The sequence below is a fragment of the Mucor velutinosus genome (assembly GCF_035048745.1).
Source record: "Mucor velutinosus strain NIH1002 chromosome Unknown tig00001564, whole genome shotgun sequence".
In the NCBI taxonomy this organism is placed as follows: Eukaryota; Fungi; Mucoromycota; class Mucoromycetes; order Mucorales; family Mucoraceae; genus Mucor; species Mucor velutinosus.
The window spans coordinates 2788269-2812104 of record NW_027041906.1 but is presented as its reverse complement, the minus strand read 5'-3'; the positions used below and the strand labels follow the sequence as shown (position 1 = coordinate 2812104).

Genomic DNA, 23836 nt, shown 5'->3' with positions numbered 1-23836 from the left:
TTCTCAGAGGGTTGCTAAACTCTTGGCTTGTCATTATTCAATACAAGTGCAATGTAGAGAGAGGTTAAAATGTAAAGAGCTGCAAACAAAGGAAAGGAGGGAGAAAAGCAGATAAAACAGTGGAGTTTGTATTGGGATATGAGCAGCTCGTATTATTATCATCATCATCGCTGTGTATTTCTTATGCATCATTTGGGATAACATGACATGTCTTGTATCCGCCAATCGCACTCAAACACAGGGATCTTTTAGCCAAGCATTGCGGAACAAAAGCAAGTTCTATTAGCACAAGAGTCTAACTGTATGGTTGAACTGACCAGGTATGTGTTTCTGTATTGAATCACTTTAGATTTCGTTTGGGAAGCAACCAGAAAAACCTTCAAGACGGGATACTTGTACGACCATGTCTTTAGGCAACACAATCAGATTAAGCAACCGCGACATGATGTACTGGAAAAAAAAAAAGTTTATTCAATGTATAATAAAAGTATATTTAAGCATCTGTCAACTGAGCTTGCGAAAGTCTTGCTTCCAAGCTACGTAGAGCCTCTTCTTTGTTCATCAGTTCAGCTCTTTTTTCTTGAATTTCGCGCTGAACTTTCAGCTCAATCTCACGGAGCTAGATTTTCATTAATTCCAAATCAACCACACATCATCTTGACAAATATTTTACCTTTTCTTCTTCTTTTCTCAAATGTTCTTCCTTCAAACGAACGCTTTGACCTGCCATATCATCTGCATCCAAGGAAGCATCACTACAGGGACGTATTAGTACGATCTTCTCATACATCAAGGGAAGGGGGGGTGGTGGGGCGAAGGGACTCTCGGAAGGGGGGGGGGAAAGAGAGAGGGAAAGGGATGGCATTCATGTGCAACTTACTCCTGATCTCCGCCGTTGACTGTACGACTAAGCTTCTCAGTACGGTAGTTCTCGTAGAGAATATCATGAGTGATCTCCTTGAGATCCTGTAGGTGCGAGCTATCAAGCAATGTTAGACATTGAGCCAGTGCTGGTAGATTTAGCTTACCTCAGAAGAGCAGATCGCAAACGTGCGAAATCAGAGTGTTGGGGATTGTCCACTGTCAATACATGTTTGATGAGATGGAGTGCCTCACGTTGAGCATAGATGGCTAGTTACCTTCAACAGCCCCCCAAGGATATTGTCTTCCGCGAACAGAACGACCATTTACAGTGATTTCCTCGTCACTTCCAATGATAGAGAAGGGTAAAAGAGCCTGTTGAACAATAGGATAGTGAGTAGGACACACAGACACGCCCACAGAGCAACTTACTCTCAACTCGCTGTTCTCCTCGATGGTGTCCTCATCATCTTCTTCGACGTCATATGGGAAATTGTAGATACGAATACTGTAGTGTTCAATATCTTCCATAATCTAACATGTAAATGCCATTAGTCACTGTGTAAGTAGCTCCTGGAGACAAAGAAAGGCTTACTCTTCTTTTGAAATCCTTCAGCTCTTGTGGCGTGAGGGAATCAGCACGACCAACGACAGGAATGACGTTGACACGAGGGCTCAAACGACGCATGAGTTCAATATCGATTTCACGGAGACTTTTTTTTTTTTTTTTTTTTTGAGGAATTTGGATCAGTACATTGACGAATTATCAAGACAAGGCAAGAGATACTTTACGCATGGCCAGTGGGTGAAATAAAGTATAGCAGAGCATGGACACGGTTATCACGGAAACGAGGGTTACGCTTGATTCTGGATTCTTCAGCCAAAATGTCGTCGTACTGTCTTTCCAGATAGCCAACGATCTCTTGAAAACTATAGCGATGTGGGTGAGATGAATAGATTTAAAAATAGGCACGGTGTTCATACCATTTCTCATTATCAATGTTATCGCCAAACCCAGGTGTGTCAACAATGGTTAAGGAGATTCTGTTATATACATAAACAAATAAAGAAATCAAGGGATTGTATCAATCGAGTGAGTATTGAGCCTCTCAATAAGTTGTCTACTAACATAAAAAGCAAGGGAGATGCTGCTGCAAAGTAGGATTCCCCTTGATTTATTTTAGAAATATCAGCCCAATTCCCAATACTTTACCTAACGCCATCTTCATCCAATTCTAGCATGGAGGGAAAGAGTATGAGTATGGATGTGAATCAATGGCTGAAATGACTTACCAACAGAGACCGGCTTGATAGTGATGCCTTCTTCATTGTGTGCCTCCTCTGGGTTATCGCAGATCTTTTTCGACAAGACGCTGGAGTCACAGAGTGTATTCACAAAGGTAGTGCGGCCAGTACCAGAGGCGCCTAAACTGTAAGTCAGTGCCATGTTCATGCCTCCATAGACTACACCTCCAATTGACTTGCCTACAACCATCAATGTGAATTGAAATCCTTTCTTTACGTTCTTTCTACGTCCTCCAAGTCTCTAAATGCAATTTAGACATGTTAACTCAATGCCAGTGAGATCAAGCAGCTCAACATACGTGTGCCATTTCTTATATAGGTATTAGTGGATATACTTTTGGTCGCTGGTATTAGATGCTGAAAAAAAGAGAAAAGATTCTAATAACAAGTTCAAGAAAGAATTGAATCAAGAGGAAAAAAAGAGGAGGAGGATTCAAAGCAGGGTAAGAGAAAAGAACGGACTTGATGAAAAAGGAGATAAAACAATCAGAATAAAGGGGGACCAGCTACTAAGGGATAGGTCGTCTTGAAAATAGACGATGCATACAGGTAGTTTCCAGTTTCTAAATGTGTGTTATTTAGATGTTTGGATAAGCTTGAAAAAGATGTACAGCCATTTACATCCAAGAAGTTGCTATTCAGCAAGTCGTTGCTTTGATTATAAACCCTAAAATTCATCACGAAAACGCAGCATTTATGCTCATTCATTAGGGCAGCGAAAAAAAAAAAAAAAAAAAAAAAAGGAGCATTCTTGAAAGATTGCTTGATTTAGACAAACCAAAAAATGGCATTGTTTATTGGGCATCGGCTGTAGTGGTAGTAGTATTGTTTGTATGTGTTTTCAAAATATTTACACTAGAGTCATCGGCTTGACCTGTGGATAAACCCTCTTGCACCAGCGTCTCTGCCTTTTCAATGTCATTGCTGTTCAAAATGCACTGTAAATAGACATTAAAGTCATCCACTGTAGGCTGAATAGCTTTCCTCTTGTATTTCAATGACTCCCAGATAGCATCGGCTCGACTGACATATCCATTCCGTAAGCATGTTTGCAATACTGTTGATACTGAATCGCGATCCACTACATTAGACGACTCCGCCACTTCCCAAATCTCCAATACAGACGCTGGATCCCCTACCACATCGTATGCTCGCATCAATTGGTTAAACACTCGCACATCAGGGTCGAGATAGAGGTCCATGCGAATTAACTTGTGTAGTTTTTCCAGCACATGGCCATCCTTTTGATCTGCACATGCTTTCAGTAAATTGGCGTACATGTCAGGTGTAGGCTGAATTTCTAAATGTCGCATGTCGTTAAAGAGTGCTAATGCTGTCAATAATGCAGGCTGTGAATCGCCATCAATATCAGGGTAAAGGGCCGAATCGACATCTTCTACTGAATACTCGTATATCGGCTCCACGTTGTTCTCGAACTGTGTGTGGTTTTGTTGGATTTTGTTGGGATCTGTCAGAGACTGCAACATGAATGCGTATGTGTCTGGCTTCAAGCGTAAATTCTTTGTGGGATCTTCGTCGTGATCACGAAGTTCGTAATAGATCTCCATAGCTTCTTCGTATTTACCGTCATTCATGTAAGCCAACATGAGCTGGCTGTAGGTGTCAATGTCAGCCTTGACATTGTGATTTCGAAAAATAACATCGTATAGCCTTTGTGCTTGTTCAGATCTGCCTTCCAATGCCAATGTTGTCAAGACGCCGTTGTAGGTACTCGCTGATGGTTGAGCATCTGCTTCAATCTGTTGCAGTAAGGGCACAATAGCCTCAGCTTCTTTGGTATCGGGAATCGTGATGTGCGATTGTAGATGGAGACATCTCGTTGCTGAAAGTCTGTGTACAGTGGGGCTCCTCATGGATGCTCCAAGGAGACTTCTATTGAGTAGGCGTTGTCTGGCCAACAGAGTAGGCTTGAGCTTATGTATAAACATTGTATATGTAGATGAAATGTCAAAAAGAAAGGTGTGTTTTGATTATACAAAACTTTTTACCCCGGATATATCAGCACACTGGCAGATTATCATTGCAACTCCGGACATCATCCACAGCAATATATGCCAAAACATGAGCTGCTCCAATACAGCCTTGATATTTGCGACAACATGTCATACACTTTGCATATATATGTAGTTTTATTTTGCTCTCAAATGGAGTGATTTACAAATGTGATATGATGGCTTGCATCAAAATATTAAAGAAAAAAAAAAGAGAGAATGAGTCTAGTTGTTTTCCTCGGGCTTCATGGCAGGGAACAAGAGAACCTCCTTGATGTTGTTGGAGTTGGTCAAGAACATGGCAAGACGATCGATACCCATACCCCAACCACCGGTGGGAGGAAGACCAAATTCGAGAGATTGACAGAAGTTTTCATCAATCAATTGAGCTTCATCATCACCAGCAGCCTTTTGGTTAGCTTGCTCAGCAAAACGATCACGTTGATCAAAGGGATCGTTCAATTCGGTGTAGGCGTTACACACTTCCTTGGTGGCAACAAACATCTCGAAACGCTCACAGAGACCAGGGCGGCTACGGTGCTTCTTGGCCAAAGGAGACATCATTTGAGGATGACCGGTAATGAAGGTAGGAGAGACACAAGTGTTTTCGAGGTATTCACCAACGAGTTTGTCCAACATACGAGCGTTGGTGCGAGGCTCGGAACAGTCGATTTCGTGCTTGGCGAGGAGATCAGACAAGAACTTGTTGGTCTCGGCAGTGTGAAGTTGATCTCCAGGAGGGAACTTGCAGTCCAACTTTTCTTCCAAGGTCTCAATCATATCAATGCGCTTGAAGGGAGGGGTGAAATCAATGTCCATGGCGGGACCCTCAGGGCCTTGAGGGTGGTATTGGATTTGATACTTGCCAAAGAGCTTCATGACCATACCAGAAATGAGTTCTTCAGTCATATCCATCAAATCATACATATCGGCGTAAGCCATATAGAACTCACAAGTGGTGAATTCAGGGTTGTGAGTCATATCGATACCTTCGTTACGGAATTGACGGCCAATTTCATAGACACGATCAAGACCGCCAACAACCAACATCTTCAAGTATAACTCAGGAGCGACACGCATGAACATATCCAGCTTCAAGTCGTTGTGGTGAGTGATGAATGGCTTAGCAGTGGCACCACCAGCAATTGTGTTCATCATGGGTGTCTCGACTTCAAGGAAGTTACGTTGATCAAAGAAAGAACGAACATAGGTGATGATCTTGGAGCGAATAGCAAACTTGTCGCGGACAAAGTTGTTCATGATCAAATCGAGGTAACGTTGACGGAATCTAAGCTCCATATCCTTGAAACCGTAGTTGGCTTTGGGCAACATGCGAAGACAGGGAGACAAGAGAGTGACCTTCTTGGGGAAGATGGAGAGCTCACCACGCTTGGTCTTACCAGGAATACCAGTGACACCCACAATATCACCACGTCTCAGGAGATCGTGGATCTCAGCATAATCATCACCTTCGTTATCTTGGAGAGAAGCCATGACTTGAATCTTGACACCCTCACCGTGCAAATCATAGAATCTCAACTTGGCACCAGAAGCACGCTTGTTGTGAATACGACCAGCGACAGAGATGATTTGATCGTCGAGACGCTTATCGACTTCAAGGCTGCTGAACTTTTCAATGAAATCGGGAAGGCTCATATCAACATGGAACTTGTGGGGATAAGGCTCAGGGCTAGGGTTTTCACGGAGCTTGTTGATGGTCTTGGAACGCAACTCAAAGTATTGCTAGTCGCACATGAAAATCAACATGTCAATGTCAAAATTTCTCCAACTCAAACTTGCCCTCCTTTTTATGCCATCCACTATTAACTTACGTTGGGGTTCAATTCCTCCTCACCTTCTTCAGCGCTCTTGGACTTGACCTCCTTGGGAGGAGCAGCAGCAGCCTTAGCAGCCTTAGCAGCTTCCTTGGCGCGGACCTTCTCACGTCTCTTGAATTCACTGTACAGGGACCATCAAATCAGTCAATCAAGCATGGGATGGGAGTCCACCTTGTCTCTACTTACGACTTGGAGATCATTTCTCCAGTGACAGGGTCCTTTTGAAGGTTCTTTTGATCAACTTGTTCAGACATGTTTTTGCACAAATGAGTAGAGAAAGAAAGAAGAGCAAGTTTAAAAAATTTTGCAGTTGAATATAGTGTGGAAGAAAAAAATTTGATGACTGGGTTCCAACTATTGGTAACAAGCTTTCTTTTCAGGGAAACGAGATTATCAGTTGATCTTGTATAAATCACATTAGCTGATCAATCTCGCTACGCTCGATGTCTGCGTCACCCTGTGGGCTCTCACCAAAGACATTTTAAATTACATTTTGGTATATCAAGTAGATCTTACACAACCAATTATTAGTAAAAAAAAAGGTTATGTCAGAGTCAGGAGGTATATCCCTCAGCATCCTTTTTGCTTACACTGATATCAAACGAAGCCTATTATTGGGACAATGCGAAAGAAATTTCAGGTTTTATGCAGCATTTGTACATCACAATCGCCATTTCCTGAAGATGGAACTGTCATATCATTCACTGCTGCTGATGCTTTCAATAAGATGGCGACATAAAGCTGGCCGTAAGTAAATACAGGATTTGTGTAAGATCTATAGCGACTTTTCTGAGATGTTGTCATTGCAAAAGACACCTTCATGAGGCAAAGCTCACCGAAAAAAGTATTTGTGCTGAGCAATTGTCCTTTCAACTTTATGATCCCCATTTAAACAGCATCGCAATCATCATTGTCATCAACAGAAAGGCATTGGTCAGCAAGCAGCAAGCCGCCACCACCAAACTGATTCAAACTCAGTTTATTTTTTCTGTTCAAGATTGGACAGATTCTGTTTTTTTTCGACTTCTTTAATCTACTTTGAGACATTTGACTATATAAATTGTGATGATCATCCTACGCTTCCTAATACATTCTTGAAGTACTTTTCAAGACGCTTCCACTGGTGCCAAATAAAATAGATGTTTTGACTGAAATTATTGAGCAATTTGATAAAGTTTGAAATGAGCTTTTTAGCGAAAGTATCCATATTTTGCATAAGAAAACCTCATAAAAGTGGGTTCAGAGTGTTGTATCCAAAGATACAGTATTAACAAATTAAGATAGATTTCAAAAAGGAAGACTAAAAAGTAACCAGATACGAAAACTTAATAATTTATTAATTGATTTGAGCACATTCTATTTATACTAAATCGTTATCGCTGAATCAATCAATCTATCTCATTGTTTAACCTGAGTCAATACATCGAGCTCTGTATATCCAATACCAATCATTATGAAGGATCCTATTGTCAGTTCAGCTACGATGATACGATTCACAACCTATCATCGTCACTTGCAATCATGGACTTTCATAGCCAACCATATAGTTCACTTCTTGTTGCACCTTGCGTCCCAACATAGACAGTGAGTAACAATGTAAGTCATGATCCGACTACCACTGAGTTACTATTGAGCTCTCGTAGCTTCTACAGACTCAACACAGAGGCTGCTTTGGATCGAGAGAAACATTTTGATCCAATACAAACCATAGTAAAAGTCTTCATTTTCAAGGTGAAAAATGCGATCGTTTGATTTTCGATGAAAATCATGAAGGGTACCTCATGGTTTTTGGTCGATTTTTGACCATGTCTTTTTTTTTGGTCTCCAAAAAGTTGAGCAAAGGTGTCAGGAAGATACTACTACTCAAGTACAATTGTTTGGTGTCATTCTGGTGGCTCATAAAGGTCTATATGTCAAGATATGAAGGCTTGAAATCTGACACATTTGGTTGAATTCCTGCTTTATGGCTTTTACTTGCACGGCATGAATCACATCATTGGTAGCGGACGTCTTCTGGAAGGGCAGTTCTGCAGCCTGTGCAACTTCTAATTCGAACAGGAGGCATATTGGTTTTGGTAAGACTAATTCATGCAAATTTTAATGCGCTATATTGCTAGTAAGCTTGATAATAAAGGAAACGAGAAATCGAATTTGTTGCTTAGATACTATGGCTTTGCATATCCGCTTCGCTACAATCAAGCCCTCGTATAGATCAGTGCTATGAAATGCTGGATTGTATGCTTAGTTGCCATAGGTTTGCACCTTTGCTTCGCTGCGACCAAGCCCTCATATAGATCAATGCTATCAAGTGTTGGATTAGATGCGTTATGTTCTTCCCCAAAACCCCCTCCCCATCGCCGGCTTTGCCGGTGGGTTTATTCACCTTGTACGGCACACAATTCTTTAAAGTTTTGAAAGGATATGATTTGTTTGTCTACTTTTTTTTTGAATGTTTTAAATATATATATATATATTGGATTCAGTCATCCATGAAGCCCGCATCAGTTTATTGATCAGTTCTTTTTATGTTTAAACGATCTGGAGACTTCGTCCACCAAGTCCCACACGCACTCTTCTACCATATACTCGTTGTATCGCTCGCTAAGAGGCTTCCAGTCTTTCTGATCAATGGGTGGATATTGAAAATGGGGGCCAAAGTTGCAATTTACCACACCTCCTTTGAACACACTGACAGCGGGATAGTAGCCCAATGTGCCGTCATCTTCTACAGGCGGATCGTCAGTCCAATGTTGTGCCACACTATCGAAATCGTCCTTGATGGCATTGCCATTGTGATCTTTCTTGGATTGCTTTCTCTTCTTTTTGGCTCGCTTTGTCTGGATCGTCTCTGGTAGACGGCCGAAATCTTCATAGTCTATCAAATCAGTAAACATGACACCCTGATTCACGCCATTCTTGTACACAGTAATGAACGATCCATGCAGAATTTTGGGTTCATAATCATCCTCCTTTTCTTTTCTGTAGGGATCAGCGAGTGCCTCCATCTCTTTACTGGGCCTGTAATCTTTTTCTTCAAACCAGAACCGTTCTTTATAAGCAATGGGTATACGTCTTCTGAGAGCACTTTGGAATTTTGCTTTGTTTTTCGGTGGAATCGAGATGTAAAGTCCAATTACATCGCCTGATTGGAATGGCTCGCCGTACTTTTCAGGTCTTGAGCAGAACATCTTGTCGCCAGTTTTGTCGCGGTAGGCATAACCATAAGCATCGTATCCAACAGGAGCATTGAGACATGCTGTAAAAAATCAGACGTGTTGGTGCATGTATCCGTATGTCAGCCCTATATTACCCAATTTACCTTCTCTTCTGGCAAAGCCAATACGCACATGAGCTCCATCACTAGCAGGTCCTGCTGCATTTTGGATTCTTGCTTCCCAGAACCAGTTTCCTTCCTTCACACCTACATTTGCTCTGCACATACGGAACCCTTTGTCTGTGGTTACTGTCAATCCGTCCTTGGTGACAGACACATACGAGCTCTTATCTGGAATGCTGATGGTACATCCGCCTAAACTATTCTCTGCCTGTCTATAAGCGACCAAACGTAGAATGGATGGTTCACAAGGACTGTATTTGAAGCCGAATCGATTGAATGGATGATCCGTGTTGGCTGATCCGCCTTGAGGAAACACAGCAGGCACTGTATTGGGTGTTAATGGCGCTGGCGACGATGATCTAGGTGAGGGCGTAGTGGGCGTCATTGATCCATTCATTTCTGGTGATAGCTCTTTGCGTTTGTTGGAGAGTCGAGGTATCAATCCTCCTGGATGGGGCCGTATGTGCCATAGATTCGCATCTGCTAGACGAAAATCAGATGCTGCTGACCTCTCACTCTCGTCTCTTGCAACAAACACATCCTTTGACGAATATAAACAGCTCCCCAAAGTAGCCCACCTAATATGTTTGTTGGTCGACATGTTTTTATAGCATGGACTTGACATACCATGTTGGAGTTCTCGATCGCTCAGTGCATAGGCTGTCCCAATGCTTTTCGACAAAAGGAACGAGATCCTTCTTGTTGAAATAGTACTGCTCTGGTTGCCACTGCTCTATCACAGCCTCATTTTTGCTTTCTAGTAGTTCCTTGTTGTCTGATCCAATTTGGAGTAAGATGGCCTCCAACGTCAAATTGGCCAAAGCAGCTGTGCAAATGTCTTTCCAGCCAGCTATCGTTCTCTCGAATATCTCTACATTCAGTTCATTGCAGTTATGACACTCGAATTGATAGTTGGTCACAAAGAGTGTCGTTGGAGGATCTTTAATGGTAGTGCACTTTGTATGAAACCAATTTTTGCAACCTGGCTTTCGTTGTATCAGTGCTACGAATGTTTGATTTCAACATGGTACGCTTACCTCGACATTGAACGGCTCTATCAAGCAGACTTCTGTCCTTCTCGCAATAGCAATATGTGTGCAGTGAATTGGTTGTATGTGTCTCGTTCCATACAAGTTCACTCATGGTGAATGGTTTTTGTCAAAAAGCTAGCAAACACGAAACGAAAACCCGGTTCGGTCTATACTCGCTGTAAAACCGACTGCTTTTCATGTCGTATCACAACCCGTTTCAGTTACCAAAATCAGATGATTTACATTTTGCATGTACCACTCAAACATAGGTAGAGCAAATGGTCATATAAAACAAATCTTTATTTGTGACAAATTAAGGGACTTAGCTCTTGGTGACGACCTGGGGGGGGGGAGCCATAATATATAAGAGGAGGTATGCATCTTGGTCATAAACAAGGAGATGGTAGGTGTGTTCAACTATCAATTCGATGCAAAAAGAGCTTACCCCACAGTCTAATTGCATGAACCTTGATTTAAGGATAGACTTCATCTTCCAACAGCTTTCATGGGACCTTCGTCGCTGTCTTCTTGGTTGGCTTTCGCTTTATTAATGTACTTTTGTTTGTTGGTATCTCGGTGGCCTTCTTCTCTACTGATTTTCGTTTTGCTAGTATCAATGGATCATGTAATAAGTTGTACTGAAAGCTTGATTTGAAAAAAGCTTGTACAAAGGGGAAATAATCAAACTTTTGTCGCGTAGAATTTGCTTTGGCTCTCTCTCTTTCGGCTGTGAGTTGGTCGACTTGTCGGTTGAAGGGATTGATTTCCATCGCAAATGCGTCTATTTTTGCTTCTGCTGCTGTGTAGTTTTGACTGTACATGGAGATCCAAATGTCCTTCATCGTGTCATGGTATTGCGTATCTGCCTCGTTGATAATCTGGAAAAATGCCTTTTTGTACCGTGGTAATGTTGATTTGGCTAATCTCTTTCTAACTACTTCTTTTGATAACCGCAAGTATGAATTAAAGGCATTCTTTTGTTTTAATTTGGCATGGTAGTTATCTTTGGTGATTGCCATCAAGCTGACGTCTACCCTGTAAGCATGTTGAATTTTTTAGTAGGGCACCATTTGTCTATTATGATTATCAACTTACCGATCTTGCATTCGTTGCTGGATGATTGGTTTTACTCTAGTGATCCACTCCTCATGTGTACACCCTTGAAGTCTTAGTGGTTGATTTTTGAGTCCGTCAAGCTCCCAAACGAAGCCATTCTTGTATATGTAGCTAATATAATGGTAGTTTTCCGTATCGACAACATCGCAATTCGCATTGCCATGTCCAGTTGATACATCCATGGCGTCTTCAGCTATATGGTATGCATTACCGGCGTACGCATCATGAATTGAACGTATTTCTTGACAATAGCCTAAACACATTCCCCGATCCTATCAAGACAATCAGTATCATCCAGCTGATTTAAAGCAGTACAGCTTACAATGGAAGAGAAACCTTCAGTGAACCGTAAAAAGTTGTTGAGAATATGTCCTTTGTTGATGTTTGCATTGAGTAAGACCGCTAAAAGAGCCAAAGTAGCGCAGATATTTGTCACGACCTATTGTACAATTAATAAAATGGCTAGAGCATATCTTGACATTGACACTACTTGTGCTGTAAAGACAATGTCTTTTGCCAGGGGGTCGGCTTGTTCAAAGTTGGTTGGAAGTTCTTCTTCTACATAGCGAGAAATAAAGATCAAGCCATGAATGTCGCTATTTTTAAAGGGTTTAGTCCAACTCTATTAGCCATATCAAATACCAAACGTACGTATTGTCTTTGTCATCATCCAGTAAGTCGAGTGCAAATACCTCTTCTACTCGAACTTCTTCAATTCCATATTGCTGAATCATGTCCTCGAAGATGGCTGTATGTTTGTGTGTTCTATCTGGTTAGCTCTGAGATAATGGCCATGTGGCAATAATCTATATACCTGGGTCTGATGGAATCAAAGCCCACTTTTCCAAATGTGTGTTCATTGTGATTTATTATACAGCTTGCTTGACTGTTTGAATGGACAATGTGGTGATAGAGGGAGTGTATTGTCAAGAATAAAATAAAACAAAAAGGTTAGGCTGACTATTAATGTAATAAGGTTTTTATAAGCAACCTTCGAGGAAAAAAGGAAGTAACGCGTTTTTGTGTGTGCAGAAAAGATAGGATAAAATACAGGAGCACATTAAGAGAGATCACCTTGCTGCACACATTTACTATAACCTTTTAATAGTTTTGGGCTGTCTAATTAGCTTTCTGTAACCAGTTGGCGGTTGCAATGATCTTGATTAGCCGTCGGAAATTAAGTTTCGCAGCCGCTCTGGCTCGAAGCACAAAATATAATCATATTTTGCTGGTTTCCCATCAAATCTTCACAATGCAAAAAAGACAACACACTAAATAATACCTTATCCTGTAAGCAGCTAGCAGCAGCGCTAACCAACGCTAGTTTTATCTGTCTAGGTGTCTATTTGCTAAATTTCTTAATGCCATATTTGCAGTTGTACTTCCTTAGGGACTCAAACGAAGTATATCAACAACAGAAATACACGCGCTTTTTCTATTTTTCTTCATGTCGTTATAAACTAACAAAACTCTTGATCTAACTAGGCCATAGCGTCTAAAAGTTCATACCGTCTAAAATCTTTTGATCCGAAAAAGTCGGCACTCTCATGTTGAAACATGCGTCCCAAAGTAAAAGCGGCTTTCCATGCGCACAACATTGCTCAACGAGTGGCACGAAGATACTCGGACACTAAACAGCGCTCGTGATAGACTTAATTTATAACTGATATACCGTAATCCTTTACAAGGAATTTTAACAAGTACTTTAAATTTTCGAATCACGAAATTTGCCAAAATAGTAAAATTTTGACAGCTATCACGTGCTGTGCTGCAGGGACGACTCCACAAATTACAGATTGATCTACCAATCCGAAAAACCGGGTCATCGGAGTATGAACAACCCAGGCACTGTATTTCTTTTTTTGGGGTGAAAGTTGTTTTCTGGTCATTATTAATTTGAAGCTCGAAAATGCCTTTGATTTGGTGCAGGGCTGACAGGAGAGAGTTCTCTTCTTAAAAATGGATTTTGCTTCTATGAGCAAAGCTTGCTTGTAGCTCCTAAATATCCCAATACCATTGAAGTTGGAGTTAAGAAACGGTCATATTGAACATATATGTAATCTTTGGTGGTAGATTCCATAAGTATATATCTGTTGTGCCAGAAGGGCTACAACTGTCTATAAAGATTAAGGTATTCTTGATGGGTAGATATGTCTGTGTTGTGCAACAACATGGACAAGCTATGATAACTGAGGTGCATCTCAGCTATCTAAATACTAAGGTTCACCAGATGTGATAAGCGTTGTACAAGATAAATTGCTATTTTGGCAATCAGAACTTAGTATAAATAGAATAACTCTTGTTTTCATCAATAAATCTTTAGTTTTTGTTTCTGATCTTATTCAAATAAGTCTTTTGTTTTTATAATATCGAACATTTTTTATAAGCTACAAATAATAATCCTTATATTCTTTGTGCTTAACAATATCTTTTTTCTTCTAAATTTATAGAAGCTGCGTTAGTGGGTGCTTGATTAATTGAGTATTAGCATTTGTTTGAGCATTGCAGCAGTCGTAAGCTTTATAGGCGAAGATAATTGCCGAAGCTACTGATTTAATAAGAAAAAACTTTCATAGACTTGTCCATCAAAAACATCTTTGAATTCGATAGTTTTATTTTTTCTTTACAGAAAGTGAATTGCAGCAAGGCAAGCCTTTTCTTTGCATTGTAATATTATCAGTTGAGGCTTCTTTATCAGTTCAAACAGAACAAATAGCATTGAAGATGATCCAAGAATCACGGAAGTTCTAACATTTTAACTCCTTATTCATATCTTAGAGATGCGGCCATAGCTGTATATGCTGATTAACTAGTTAGTTATTAATATAGAGCTTAAACTTATAATAGTGAAACTCTTATATTGTACACTGCAAACACTGGAAACAAATTCCACTGAAACCGTCATCGGGGGTGTTCGCTCACATAGTTTAAGATTTTGAGATCAGGGTAGTGGATTAAATAAATAAATGATTTACCACGTACTATGGACTGAGTAACATCTAGCTTCACAAAACGTTATATGCTTTACGCTTAGGCAATTAAACTATGCGTTGAAGCTAGTAGGATTCAGCTGGAAGGTGGATCATAAGCAGCTGTATCTCATCTGATCAGATAAATGGTAAGATCAGATACAAATGATACTGAAATTTCATTGAGCAAGGACTTCAAATGCTAGACGTAAGTTTAGAATAATGAATTATGACTCTACTTTTTCGGAAACAGATCCTGTAGGCCTATACATATAGACAGCTTCATTTCAATCGTCCAACATACGAAAATCACCGACAGAAGTAAAGGCCAGTTTTTGATTATTATTTACAATCTTTACAAGATGTCTTGAGTATCAAGTACAGCAAATTGTGTGTAACGGTCGTTTTTTGCTGTCAGAAATACGCAATTTCAATTATTTACCAAAAAAGGCAAACATCTCAGTTTTAACTATACATTATCTGATACTAAAGATTCGATACTCCGTCATATGATAAAAACTGATAAACTAACCAAAAAGCAAGATTCAGTATTGAACTTCTAATCATTGAATGTATGTAGTAATTTCGGTATGTTCGTAATATTTAAAAAGCTCTATGCTGCAATTGAAGAGGTTATTGGCTGTTGGATATTTTACATCCACGAGATACAACCTAACTTAATAGTTATAGCTCTCATCAGGATGCTGTATGCAACCTGGATGCCTATGACATGATGGAAACGAAACATGAAGCCCTCTTACAGATTAGTGTAACACGTTGGAAGAGATTTACGCATGAGAGAAACAATTATTCCTTTTCACATAAAGTTACCATATTTAAAGTCGCACAAGTTACTGATAATATTTGGAAATGCGTGTAATTCATTCGACACTATCATGCGTCATATTACACCGTATTAAACACACCATCAACATATCTGTTCCTTTACGAAAGGCCTCTCTATGAATATCCAAGTATATCTTGACATGAATTTACATCCATATGAAACTTATATTACAATGTGGCGCTTGCAATCAAACTTGGCACAACAGCTCTCAGTCAGGATATGCAACAAAATACTGTAGGGGGAAAAACTGTCCCATTCGTTTAAATAATCTTGACTTTTACCCAGTATATTGCCAAAACTCGGAAAACAAAGCCACCACATACTGCGTTCGATAGAACAGCCTATAGGGATTACAGCAACATAAAAACCTTATGGCTGGACTATATTTTAATCCCAGTATAACCAGCTAAAGTGAGACGTGGCAAAAATGTTAGGTGGGTAATTCTAGATGATATAAAATGGTTGATATCTTTACTTCCAACAGGCGTATTGAAGAAATCTAAAAAACTACCCGCGGTATGCTCAGGATATTTAATATCCCAGGAGCACTCTAAAAGTGTAAAAGAAGCTAGTTTCTTCATGTATTTTCTTTATTTCTTTGCTTTCTTATTTTTTTTCAAAACTTTCATTTTGCCTGCTCGTTTAACACAAGATTTGCGCAACATTCTCCAATCTTTGCTCTAACGTGGTCTTTCGCTCTCAAAGATAAAGAATTTGTATCCAGAAGTGGGTAATTCTACCCTTACAAGGCTCAGAAAACTATATTGTCCTGACCCAGCTAGACCTCTTGGCGGAAGACCGAAAAAACTTGATGCTAAAACTATGTCCCTAGTGTCAAGAGGACTTCGATCAGGTGCTTTAGATAATCCCCGAGCAGCACAAGAAATTTTAAGATCGATGGGCCATGATATGTCAATTAATGGCATCCGCAAGTCATTGAGACGAAATGGACTTAAATCTCGTAGAAAAGTAAAGACCAATTTTGTTAGCAAGACAAACAAGCGGCTTCGATTGGCGTGGGCTAAAAAGCATAGGCATCTTACTATTGCTGATTGGCGTCGTTGGGTGTTTTCGGATGAAACAAGAATAAACCTTTGGGGCTCAGATGGTAATTCCTTTTACTGGACGAATGGTGGCCGAATCATGCAGTCGTATCAAGTCAAGTCTCAGTTGCAGGGAAATGACGGTGGGGTCATGTTCTGGAGTTGCATAACAGCGGAGGGGCCTGGTTATGGTACTACCATTATTGAAGACGCAATAAACTCGGGCTTGTATGTCGATATTTCGAAGACATCATTGAACGACACTCTTGCGCACTTTGGGAAGACACCATCTGATGTGCGATTTCAACAAAACAGAGCAACACCGCATACATCGGGCATTACTAAACAATGGTTCACCGAAAATGGGTTTAACCTAGACGAAATCATGGATTGGCCACCCCAAAGTCCCGATCTTAATCCCATTGAACATGTCTGGCATCTCCTAAAGCTTCGTCTTAATAAGTATCCTACTAGGCCCTCTACAAAAGAAGAATTAGAGCGGCGTATTAACATTCAGTGGTACAAAATAACAAAAAAAGAGTGCCAGAAATATATTGATAGTATGCCTGCCCGAATCAAGGCTGTCACCAAGAGCAAAGGTGGTTCAACTCACTATTAATGATTTTATAATAAAATGTACATTTTTCTATATTTATTTTTTAACCAATAAAATCATTGGATTTTAGTTTTTGAAAAAGTTATAATTATGTATAGATAGCACTACTTTCTCTCATTCAAACGATATATATTTCGACTTTGTATACAAAGAAATGACCAAAAACTTGTGCAAAAAGACAAAATTTTAAACGAACGGGACAGTTTTTCCCCCTACAGTATATCAGATAGACAAACAGCAAAATGACTATCACTAAAACATCACCACTTACTCCATTGAGTAGAACAAACCACAGCTACATTAATTTCAAGACATTGTACACGTATTAGCAACAACAATCTACTGTGTTATCAAACTTAATTGTTTATATTTATTATAGATCTTATTTCAATGAAAAGACACCCTGATTTTGCACACAGTGTAAAGCTTATGCTTTTTAATTCAAATAAGTAATTTTAGCTATGTATCATTTCGAAGCCGGATCCCTAAATGCGTACAAACAATTCATCCAAGTACAGATCACACCAGATCATAAACTTTGACACGAAACAGGATTCAGTTACGATCCTAGTTATGGCATGTTAGGGATAATAGATTGGGTCTAGTATCCTTTCACCTAAGATCAACCCGTCTAACACCTTATCCTCTTATCAAATCCCTAAGTTCAAATATTATATAAACCCTCTTATTTCCAATGTAATAAGCGATATCCTTTACCTGATTAATTTTGATATTCTTTTCTGAATGGCTTGTTTTTGATAAACCATCTCGTATTGAAAATTTAATTGAATACATTTAATAAAAGATGATTCTTGAAATAATATTGAAGAACCATTGCCGTAATATTAAGCATCGTAAAAACAAGTGATTACGCGTGACAGATGGATTTGTGAGGTGTTGGAAAATGTCGTACTCAAAACCGCTTGATGACATCTTCTAGCTTCGTTGTAGTATGCTTGGACAATTTGGCTAAAGCTGAACTTTTCGGAAGTGAAGCTTTGTGAAACCATTTAAACACGATTTCATTACAATCTCCTGGTGTCGAATCTTGTACCATAGGATTTGTAAATATCACAAGTCTCTATTTGCTTTAATTAGAGGTAAGATTGCATTTTTGGTTCCTCCGTTGTGCTGACACCCACTCAGCATGTCCAGTATCAGTCATTTCTCCTTAAATATAAGTAACATCGCGGATAGATCTTAAGTCTAGCTTCACGGCTAGATATGGCATCTCTGTTGTGTACCACCTTCAAAAATGTTTTTCTAAGCCAATAGACATCTCGTTGAACCTGAGCAAGTTGTTCGATTCAAATTTGCATAATATCATGGACGCTCAGTTTGTGAAATTACTGTATGCGCGCATTTCAGAAAGAAACCTCTAAGCCTCAGAATTAGAATAGCGTCGATCGCTTAGATATTGATTTCCATACAATGCCGAACACCAGAGACATCAGAAAGAGCTTTAATATATTTACTTCATTGTCAACACAACGGAATACGTCTTATTTTTGGTCAAATTCTGCCCAAATTTAGTCATTTTGAAGCACGAATAACTTATGCTACAAAGCATTGTGGACGCTTGGAATAGCGCCAAACGTACCTTCTTAGCCACGCTTGACTAACTGATGCTTTTTTTCAAATTTTTTTTGTTCATTGCAAATCCATGAAAAATCCTCATTTTTTCATGAGTATTAGCAAGGCAAAATTCTTGAAAATCAAACGATCGCGTTTTTCACCCCAAAAACGAAGATTTTTTCTATGATACGTATTAGATCAAATTGATCGTAATGATGAGATGCAACACTGGAAACTCTTTTTCTGGAACTTTTATATGCTAAATTCTGACATATTCGCAAAAACCCTGTTTTCATATTTTTGAAAATTGCTCATTATATTCGGCCTGAAAGGTGAATGTAACCAGCATCATTCGATGTGCCTTCATTGACTCTATATAGATGCATTAGAAAGTAAAGTATAGCAACGACAATTTTTATAATCAAATTTAGCAAAAACGTTTAAGGAATGTAAGATCGAGTCAAATTTGAACACGAAAATACCTACTGCACAATTTCAAATTAAAGTACAGCAGTTACGGCTGCCACGGCAGAAGACTGAGAGCAAATCTACTGGCCGTGACGTCGAATATGGTGCCCTCCCGTTTTTCCATTCCCCCGTTTTTCCTCCCTTTTGCAAAACGCGTTTAGTATCAAACCATATTGGTTTTGGAACCCTTTTGATTGAAAATAACACTGTAGCTTCTAATAACACGTTCTTGCATTGTTAAAAGTACTTGATACTGCTTCTTCGAAGTGGAATATAGTAGGCACTATTCAATAGCGAGCACTGGAAAACGTAAAATCAGCACTAATCGAATTTGTTTATTAGGTTTTGATAATTTTTTTGCCTCTTTGACGTGAGTGCTGCTGCCGTTACTTCTCTGCTATTTCTACTGCCTGCTTCTTTGGCTTACCCTGTCTAGTGATTGCTTCTTTGATTTCTATCTCTGGCAGTTGCTTCTTTAATCTTTGTCTGGTCTCTGGTGTCGCCCGTTCTTTGGTTTTCTATGCTGCTGTTGCTGCTGTTGTTGCTGATGGTGGTATTGCTGCTGGTCTTGCTGCTGCTGGTGTTCTTGCTGGTGTTACTGTTGCTGGTGTTCTTGCTGGTATTACTGTTGCTGGTGTTCTTGCTGGTGTTCTTGCTGGGGTTGCTGCTGGTGCTGCTGATGGTGTTGCTGCTGATGGTGTTGCTGCCGCTAGTCTGGTCTCCTTTGGTCTACTATCTGTGGTGCATGCTCGTTCTCTGGTGTATCTCCGGTGGCTCTGCATTCTCAAGTCTATTCGTGGCTGCGGTAAGTCGTAAGTATCTTTTTTCTTCTGGTCTCAATGACATGAAGCTTCTATGGACGTTTTTGTTATTGCTTCCTTTCTCATGATAATGCATTCATGATGTTTTCTTTGTTGCGCTTTCTTTTTCTTTTGTTGGCTGTGATATGATCAGCTCAATGGATGCTTGCAATGTTGTTGTTGCTTCCTATGTACGAACAACAGGCATGATGCACTGCTATATATCTGTATTGCCGCTGTAATACTACTTTGTTATATGGCCGTGGGTTGTTGTTTGTGTTGCCTCTGTGGCTTCACATGAAACAACATTAGTCATTATGTCGCATTACATACTTATACTATCGTTGCTCATACAACTATGTGTGTTTGTGTTCCTTTGCATCAGACTATTATCATGCACCTTGCTCATGTATGCATTTTTGTTGCAACAACAGCAAGCTCTTTTTAAACATCTTTGATGTTTTTGTTATGCTTTTTCTTTGACTCGCTTTCATGTGAGTGCCTCTTTTTTTGCCTACATACTACTATACTCTTATAGTAGTATGTTCTTTTCTTCAATCTTTTTTTATTATTATGTTTCTTTGAAGCATACCTTTTTTACGTTGTGTGGATGTGCCTATCCCTGAAGCTCAACAAGACTCTATCCGAGGCTAGGAGGTAGATAGGCCGCCTCCACTTGGTTATCGCTACTTACTTTAGTGATGATTGAGGGTCTCAATGCCAGAATTTAAAAGCTAGGTGATGTAAGTAAGGCATGCTCTAGCACCTGAGGGAAATTTGATGATAGTAACAGCTATATTGCTATATATAGCGGAGCTTAAAATTTTGCCTCACATCAAAACAGGGGGAAACCCTCGCAAATTTTTTTTTAGGTCAGCGGAGTTTTTAAGCAATCTGATTGGCTAAGAGGTTGAAGCAACGAAGTTCTACAACTATTCGATTTTCTATTGATTTTGTGGAATTTGAGGCTTTATAGACTAAAATTCACGGAAAAAAAAAAGAATAAAAAAAAAACCAGTAAAGTCAACTTGATAAAGGTATTATGTTTTATTATCAAACTGACAGGTGTAAAGTAAACTGAAGTCTCTCTACTGGCCAGGTAGATGATCCTTCTTATATACTATAACAATGGATAAAAGTTCTATTAATTAGATTGACAAATAAGTCAACTCAGATCAACTAATGTCTGATCATGCTAAAAGACAACTCCAGCAAGCTAATAAATAAATCATGATTTAGCTTTTGCCTGGATGAATAATTAGACTCTTATCCGAAGTACCCTGATCTATCCTTTCTACAAGAATAATTAATATCGATCTAGTAGCATGTATCCGATAGGTACAGTCTTCTTAGTCTATATCAATAGTACATATCTGAGTGTATATCGCTGAGCATACATCTTTAGCATGTATCTGGATATATGGCATGTCTATAGCATATCGTATGCATGTCTATAGCATGTTTCATATATAGTACAAGTCTGTAGTACATAAAGTATCTGTAGCTAGTATCACGGATATAAGCATGTGTCTTATAGCATGGATCATAAAGTGCACATCTGAAGCAACAAGCTCATATTGCATTAGTCTTGGTGCTTACCCAGATATGGTAAACATCCATAGTCAATGTCGGAATACAAGTATAAGTCTATAGCGCCATCCATGTCCGTGGTGCCATCTATAGTCTATATCTTATATAGTATGAATCTTATAGTACTAGCGTATCTGAAGTTCATATCTTCTTATAGCATAAATCGGTATCGTACATCTAATCCAGTGCACATACAGTTTATATCTAAATCTGGTAACTGGATGAACTGTCGGAATGCAGATCATAGTGGATGTATTCCACAGATTTGTCATTTATTATAATTTTGTGTTTGTAATAAAAGGCTGAAGAAAGAATTTTGTATTGCGTGTAGCTTATGGACCTGATAATACAAGGGTTTTGTGTAGAGAACTCATAAATTGACGCCTTGGGATTACCCAGCTGGTTGGTTGGTTAGTTAAAAAAATGATGAGTAGTCTTGGAAAATCGTCCATGTATTTATGATACACATGCATTTCTCAAATTAATTTTGTATGATGTAATATGGATAATAACGTAGAAGACCTTATTCAATTAAATTGCTTTGATATTATCTACACTATCGTTTGCTAGATATTTGAGAATTGTGTGATTATGAGCATAATAGCTCTGGTGTACAACTACTTTTAAACCTTTAATTTGATTTTAACTATTCAGCAAGTGGTTGTATTACACACTGAAGTGAACTAGACTAGATTCCCATCATATAAATACCCAAAATAAATGTCTTCGGAATCAAGCCATCATGCTACTTTCAACAGGTAAGCATACATATTATTAATAGTATTAGCATGATGATAGCAAGGGTAAAAATACTCTAAACATACGAAATGATAGATACTAAAATATATGCCAAGGGTATCGTAATGCGTTGTAATCTAAATAAACCTAAGGGAGATACACGCTCAATAATGAAGAGCTATGATTTATGCATGATTCGAAAACCATATATTGAAATATTGATCTTGATCCATCAGTTCAACAACTAAATAACCCAACAATAATATACAAAATAACGGAATCACTGGTAGCTACTAAACTGCTACCAGATAAGAGATATAAATCAAATAGTATAGATAGAGACGTAGAGTATACATTCTATTGCACATTATCCTAATTTCGAATAAAGAAGGATTTTAACAGTATTTTATCTGCTTTTTCAACCTTTTTTTACTGCACACACGATTGTTTATTGCGAATTAATGCTACATGCAAAGACGGCATAAAGCAGGAATGAATTTCCAAAAATTGAATACACCAGACAAATCAGTTAGCAGATATCTAATCAAAAAGCTCTTTATCAAATTACTCAGAACCTAAGCAGGCAGATATCGCATACCATCTAATATCTCCATCCCACATGACTTCAAACGTGCGTATCATTACAAAAAGCACTTTTGAACTGTACTTTATCCAAAATTATTTCAGCAAAATAGAATTGGGTCTTCCGACAAATCTATCTGCAAGCTATGTCAACAAAGACTAGATATATGGAGGTAGGAATAATAATAATACATGCAATACGTGCATTTAAAATGCTATTTGTCAATTCTCTGTGAAACTTGGAAGCGTAAGCAGCATAAATATATGTTCCACGTATCTTGAACCATAAGTAATGCATTCTAAAAGAATCTTCCCCACTGCCTCTCATCATTAATGCGAAAATACATCTGAAAATCATGTTGTTTGGGAATATCCGTTCCATTGGTCCCATTTATTTTTCGTGCGTATCACGGTCAAACCAAGGGAAGAGATGGAATGATTACCTAAGCAATGAAAATACGTCAAATGATGCTCTGTTTTTCAATGGTGAGGCAGCCATTTAGCATGTTTTCTCAAATTTGTGCCGTCTCAAGCTTTTTAGGGCAATAATCATAATAAATATAATAAAAAAAAGTTACATCTGAAGGATTTCCATGTACAGCCCTACTAGCAAGATTCTGTTTGTTGTGAATTATTAAAAATGGGATGATCCATTCAGAAGCGTCGTACCAAAAATTAATGTGTAATAATGAAGCAACACGGCTCCGGATTACAGGTACCACAGCACCCTTTCCTCACAGTATAGGTTAATCCCTTGATTCCGTCTAAGGTAGTACTGTGGTCCTGTCATACATTCCTTGTTTACAGTCTGCGAGAGAAAGCTACAGATTAGTAATTTATGCAAAAAAGAAATGGGAAAAAGGATGTCAATCACTAGAAGAAGCTATTTATGGTCTTTCTTTCCGAAATATACTGACTTCCCATTAAGATGAGTGTGGACACAGAAAGGTCAGAATGATATAGAGGAGATATTTGAACTCTATTGTACACTTCGCATGATAACGTATAGTTTACCAGGTAAACGCATAGATATTTCGACGGCAAATCCTTGGAAGAAGGATAGTGTAAATTCTAACTGATTCTTTTTTATTGTTGAGCATAACGAAAC

General features: G+C 38.9%; 6 protein-coding genes across 6 annotated transcripts; 1 reads left to right on the top strand and 5 right to left on the bottom strand.

Moving 5' to 3' along the window:
- Positions 1 to 493: 493 nt before the first annotated feature.
- ATC70_011212 (uncharacterized protein) lies at positions 494 to 2474 on the bottom strand (the record flags this gene model as incomplete). The annotated part of the gene is made up of 13 exons (XM_064830406.1): positions 494 to 619; positions 674 to 755; positions 881 to 979; positions 1029 to 1080; positions 1140 to 1236; positions 1294 to 1395; positions 1457 to 1574; positions 1654 to 1791; positions 1846 to 1905; positions 2075 to 2096; positions 2155 to 2286; positions 2347 to 2407; positions 2466 to 2474. The coding sequence occupies 13 exons, from the start codon at positions 2472 to 2474 to the stop codon at positions 494 to 496; spliced, it is 1098 nt and encodes a 365-aa protein (XP_064682908.1).
- Positions 2475 to 2960: 486 nt separating this feature from the next.
- On the bottom strand, positions 2961 to 4115 carry ATC70_011211 (uncharacterized protein; the record flags this gene model as incomplete). Its single annotated transcript, XM_064830405.1, has 1 exon — positions 2961 to 4115. The coding sequence occupies one exon, from the start codon at positions 4113 to 4115 to the stop codon at positions 2961 to 2963; it is 1155 nt and encodes a 384-aa protein (XP_064682907.1).
- Positions 4116 to 4403: 288 nt separating this feature from the next.
- On the bottom strand, positions 4404 to 6270 carry ATC70_011210 (uncharacterized protein; the record flags this gene model as incomplete). Its single annotated transcript, XM_064830404.1, has 3 exons — positions 4404 to 5921; positions 6011 to 6137; positions 6203 to 6270. The coding sequence occupies 3 exons, from the start codon at positions 6268 to 6270 to the stop codon at positions 4404 to 4406; spliced, it is 1713 nt and encodes a 570-aa protein (XP_064682906.1).
- Positions 6271 to 8529: 2259 nt separating this feature from the next.
- TIF11 (Translation initiation factor 1A) lies at positions 8530 to 10496 on the bottom strand (the record flags this gene model as incomplete). The annotated part of the gene is made up of 4 exons (XM_064830403.1): positions 8530 to 9272; positions 9336 to 9931; positions 9981 to 10335; positions 10391 to 10496. The coding sequence occupies 4 exons, from the start codon at positions 10494 to 10496 to the stop codon at positions 8530 to 8532; spliced, it is 1800 nt and encodes a 599-aa protein (XP_064682905.1).
- A 391-nt stretch (positions 10497 to 10887) lies between these two features.
- Positions 10888 to 12360, bottom strand: ATC70_011208 (uncharacterized protein; the record flags this gene model as incomplete). Its single annotated transcript, XM_064830402.1, has 6 exons — positions 10888 to 11419; positions 11480 to 11772; positions 11823 to 11939; positions 11991 to 12096; positions 12152 to 12248; positions 12315 to 12360. 6 exons carry the CDS (start codon positions 12358 to 12360, stop codon positions 10888 to 10890), a joined length of 1191 nt encoding a protein of 396 aa, XP_064682904.1.
- Positions 12361 to 16138: 3778 nt separating this feature from the next.
- On the top strand, positions 16139 to 16978 carry ATC70_011207 (uncharacterized protein; the record flags this gene model as incomplete). The annotated part of the gene is made up of 1 exon (XM_064830401.1): positions 16139 to 16978. One exon carries the CDS (start codon positions 16139 to 16141, stop codon positions 16976 to 16978), a length of 840 nt encoding a protein of 279 aa, XP_064682903.1.
- Positions 16979 to 23836: the final 6858 nt, after the last annotated feature.